Source organism: Sinocyclocheilus rhinocerous, unplaced genomic scaffold (assembly GCF_001515625.1).
Source record: "Sinocyclocheilus rhinocerous isolate Xijiao unplaced genomic scaffold, SAMN03320098_v1.1 scaffold19624, whole genome shotgun sequence".
NCBI lineage: Eukaryota > Metazoa > Chordata > Actinopteri > Cypriniformes > Cyprinidae > Sinocyclocheilus > Sinocyclocheilus rhinocerous.
Genome location: NW_015639234.1, coordinates 13,763 through 18,862, shown reverse-complemented (window position 1 = coordinate 18,862; position 5,100 = coordinate 13,763). Strand labels below are relative to the sequence as shown.

The window sequence follows — 5,100 nt, the reverse complement described above, 5'->3', positions numbered from 1 at the left end:
CCTCTGTTTCTATCTAATGATTTTACTGAAACAAAAAAGATTTTATTATTAGTTCAGTAAGGTTATATCAAAGAACATCCAAACATGTTTGGCCATAAATGCACTGTGACGGAATTAAATAATTATTTGAATATTCTGTATTTTTGAGTGTATTTCTATAACAGTTCTTCATCACAGGTGACAAAAAACCAGACAACAGTCATCATGAGCTCCATGCAGTCAAACTCCTCTGCAAATGTGACCTTTGTTTGTCCTGCTACATTTTTCCTCATTGGCTTTTCTAATATCCCACATGTGAAATACTACTTTGTGTTCTTGTCTTTAGTGTATGTTGTGACTGTTTTAGCGAATTCATTTATCATGTTTATCATATATTTGGCCTGCAAGCTTCACACAGCCAAATACATTGCTGTTTTTCATCTGGCACTTTCTGATCTGTGTGGAAGCTCAGCTGTAATTCCAAAAGTCATTGACACATTTTTATTTGAGCACCAGGACATTTCATATGAAGCATGTTTTGCAAATATGTTTATAACTGGTTGCTATTTGTTTTCCTTTACATTATCATGCTGTTGTAACCAAACCAGCCATGTTTCTGATCATAGGGCTGCTGTGGATTTTGTCTGTGACATTTTTTTCTGTATTTGTAGGTTCTATGACCAGACTTTCTTTTTGTGGATCTAATGTGCTTGATACTTATTTTTGTGATTATGGCCCTATCTATAGACTAGCCTGTAATGATACTTCTCTGATAATTTTTTTGGTTAAAATGTGCTATGGTCTCCTGATTTTTACACCACTGATATTGATCTTCATTTCATATTTCTGCATTGCTCTGGTTTTGTTTAAGATTCCCCATGGTGTTGACCGTATCAAAGCCATAAAAACCTGTACCTCACATCTCCTGAAAGCCATGAAAACCTGCAACTCACATCTCATGATGGTGGCAATCAGTTATCTCCCACTTATAAGCAATAATATTGCATCTATAACAACATATTCTGATCCGAACACCAGGATAATTAACACTTGCCTGACACAGACAATACCACCTATGCTGAATCTCGTCATATATGCTCGACAGAGGAGGTCATGCAATCCATAAAAAGAACTGCAAACGACACAAAGTGAACACTATAATAGAAAGAAGAATGAAATGCAGAAGGAGTAATAAAAATGATAAGTACAGGTTTAATCTCATTGTCTATCAGCTGTGATCAAGTTTGTTTGTAGTTGTAATAGATATTGTGTTGTAAACAGGCCAAACATGTTTAAAACCTCTGGGCTGAAACCTAGTAAAGCATCTTTGTGATTCCTTCCTTCTCGTAATTCCTTTTTTTTTTTGTGAACAAAGTTGTAAAGTTTGTAAAATAATTTTTTGAATGCAGTACTCATCTTTGCTAATCATTTTAGATTAACAGTGATTTAAAAAAAAAACTTTTGCATTACACTTGCTTTAAATCTAACAAATGTAAATGTTTCTGAATAATGTTTAGTTGTATTTATCAGTACTGCAGTGCTCTTGGACAGTTGACACTTTTTTGTTACTGTATGGATTGTGTATGTGTAATATGTTTATTGTTTCATGCAGTTTCTAATTCTCACCATTCTATGCTATATGACACATTAGAAGGTATTTGCTTACCACAGACTACATCATATCATGATTTTAAGCCATGTAATGCAGGCATGGGCTTCTGTGAAGTAAACCCATTAAAGTAATGCAGCAGGTGTTGCATGCATCAGTCCAAAAGAAGTTAAATAAAAAGCGCCCATCCATAAAAAAAGTGTCTCACACGGCTCCATTGAATATGGATATTTTGAATATATCCATATTCAAAACGTAATAATCACTTTAATGTAGTTTGCGCCAACAGTCCTACACGGAAGCAGCTCCGGGCGGATGACGTATGAGTTCAGCGTTGCGCATTTTTTAATATAACTCCGACTGGATTCGTCTGAAAGAAGAAAGTCATATACACCTAGGATGACTTGAGGGTGAGTAATTTGTGAGCTAATTTTCATTTTTGGGTGAACTAACCCTTTAAAGTTGACCTTGTTTTCACACGGACTACATCATATCATGATTTTAGGCCATGTAATGCAGGCATGGGCTTCTGTGAACTAAACCCATTAAAGTAATCCTTAAAGGGTTAATTCACCCAAAAATGAAAATTACCCCACAAATTTTTGTTTACCTCACAAAAAAATAAACAAAATAAGTTCAATATACATCTATGATAAACAGTTACATAGGGCCACATAGTATTCAGCACAATGCCATACAACTGCTTCTGCATATTGACCATATTAATAATTCGCTTACCTTGGTACCCACAGGGACCAAAGGTGAGTATATCGCTGCTGGTGATAACCAAGCCGCTGTTCCTTTCACCACAGAAATTTCTTAACAGAAGGGAGTTCGACCTTCAATGAAAGATTGCTTCAAGTCTTTCCTATTTGTTGTTACAGCTTGGCAGTGACGATGGGGAAGCGAGCCTTCCAGAGAAGGGCGCTACGGAGGCCACATCCTACCGATAGTTAGTTTACCTGTGTCTTGTTAATTTCTTGTTTGGTCTGTCACCCAAAAATGAAAATTCTGTCCTTAATTACTCACCCTCATGTCGTTCCAAACCCGTAAGACCTTCGTTCATCTTCGGAACACAAATTAAGATATTTTTAATGGAATCTGAGAGCTCTCTGACCCTCCTTAGATAGCAAGGATATTACCACGATCAATGCACAAAAACGTAGCAAGGACATCCATAAAATAGTCCATGTGACATCAGGGGTTCAACCGTCATTTTACGAAGCTATGCGAATACTTTTTGTGTGCACAGAAAACAATAATAACATAATTTAATCAGCGTTGTTTACATTTAGTAGACAGAGCGCGCATGCTGAACGTAAACAACACTGATTACGTTGATAACGTTCTGGGGTACTCTCCAAAATGGTGGAAGACGGTAACTCTGTGAGAAGAATTGCTGAATAAATTATGTTATTATTATTTTCTTAGTGCACAAAAAGTATTCTCGTAGCTTTGTAAAATTACAGTTGAACCCCTGATGTCACATGGACTATTTTACCGATGTCCTTGCTACGTTTCTGTGCGTTGATCGTGGTAATATGCTTGCTGTCAATGGAGGGTCAGAGAGCTCTCTGATTCCATCAAAAATATCTTAGATTAGATAAACTTTATTGATCCCCAAGGGGAAATTTAATTGTCATGGCAGCTCAACACAATCAACAAACACTTAGAATACATGTGACTACATACTCTTTGACTAACACAGTTCTGTCCTAGACAGATAAGTTATACACTCTAATAGCACTAGGCAGGAATGATTTCCTATATTGTTCCTTCAAGCAATGAGGCTGAATGAGCCTATTGCTAAAGCTACTCTTGAGTTTATCCAGAGTTTTATGAAGGGGATGAGCATCATTGTCCATAATCCCCAGCAACTTTGCCAGCATTCTGTCCCTGACCACTTCCTCCAGTGTACCAAGCTCAGAGCCGACGATAGACTCAGCCTTCTTGATGAGTTTGTTTAGTCTGTTGGCATCCTTTGCTTTGACTCCCGCGCCCAACACACCACAGCAAAGAAGATTGTACTCACAAGTCACAACAACAGTCTGATAGCCCTTCTTGTAAACCCCTTCTTCTTGTAAACAGCCTCCGTGTTTATAGACCACTCTAACTTGTTGTCCAACTCGACACCCAAGTACTTGTACGATTTCAGAAGTTCCACATTAATCTCCTCAATGCAGACTGGAGAGGGTGGGGTCTTATTCTTGTTGAAATCTACCACAATTTCTTTTGTTTTCGTCACATTTAACTGTGATTTACCCCACACCACTTCACAAAGCAGTCAACCAGATGTCTGTACTCATCCTCCTGCCATTTCTCCACACAGCTTACTATGGCTGTGTCATCCGATTATTTTTGCAGATGACATGAGTCAGAACTGTACTTAAAATCTGCAGTGTTAATTGTAAACAGGAAGGGAGATAGCACAGTTCCCTGGAGGGCCCCTGTTACTTATCAGACTTTCAGACACACATCCCTGTAATCTCACAAATTGAGGCCTGCTCATCAGATAATCATGGATCCAAGTGACTAAGGAAGCATCCACCTGCATATCTTCCAGTTTTGCCTTCAACAATCTTGGCTGGGTGGTATTACACGCACTGGAAAAATAAAAAAACAAGATGCTAACTGTGGTATTGGGTCTATCCAAAGAACAATATGCCTTCTGCAGTAGATATATAATTGCATCTCCCACACACACACAAGCCTGCTCGTCGCTGTGGGCGGCGCCCCCCGTCCAAGAAGACGACGAAGCGGCCCTGACACGGGCAACCCGGAGATGTGGGAAATTGCTCTTCAGGAGGTGGTGAGGACAGTGCCGCTCCTTCCCCCGGAGGAGGGCCGGGTGGAGAATCTTTTTTTCCCTTTTTTTTTTGTTCCGCCACTGGCTCAATGGCCAGCGGTAACCACATTTTCAATAAAAGAGCAGTTTCCTTTTCCTCTGGCTTGCAAGGCTCGTGGGTTGACAGTGAGCAATGCACCACTTCCTCACCCTCACGCACGATGCCCCCTATCGCCAGTGGCCAAGAGATCGTGGTTCGGAGACGCAACGCCTCTCCACGCGTCTCTGGCCAGTCCCTCCAGGGACACGGGGAGTTTTGCTGTGATGACTCAGAACGCGATGCCTTCTGTGCCACCCAGCACACCTCTCCATCGCTGCACCACTGCGGGTACGTCGACTGTCTCTTTGGTGCCACTCGTATGGAGTTTGGGAGCGTGGCTTGCGCAGCCCAACCCGTCCCGCTGGCTTATTCGGACGGTTCGACTCTGCTACGCCATTCAGTTCACCAGGTCACCTCCCAAGTTCAACGGCGTTCTCAAGACTTCAGTGGCAGTCCGAGACACGTCTGTCTTGTGTGAGGAGATTGCTGTCCTATTGGCGAAGGATGCAATCGAGCCGGTCCCTCCAGCCGAGATGAGGAAGGAGTTTTACAGCCCTTACTTCATCGTACCCAAGAAAAGCGGTGGCCTTCGACCTATCTTGGATCTGCGAGTCTTGAATCGGGCCC

General features: G+C 41.0%; 1 protein-coding gene across 1 annotated transcript in view; it reads left to right on the top strand.

Moving 5' to 3' along the window:
- Positions 1–535: 535 nt before the first annotated feature.
- Positions 536–5,100, top strand: part of LOC107751044 (olfactory receptor 24-like) — a gene marked incomplete at its 5' end in the record, with an annotated part of 13,474 nt that continues 8,909 nt past the window's right edge. The window contains one exon of the mRNA XM_016566610.1: positions 536–1,066. Coding sequence (XP_016422096.1) covers positions 536–1,066 — 531 coding nt within the window. The remainder of the gene's footprint in view (positions 1,067–5,100) is intronic.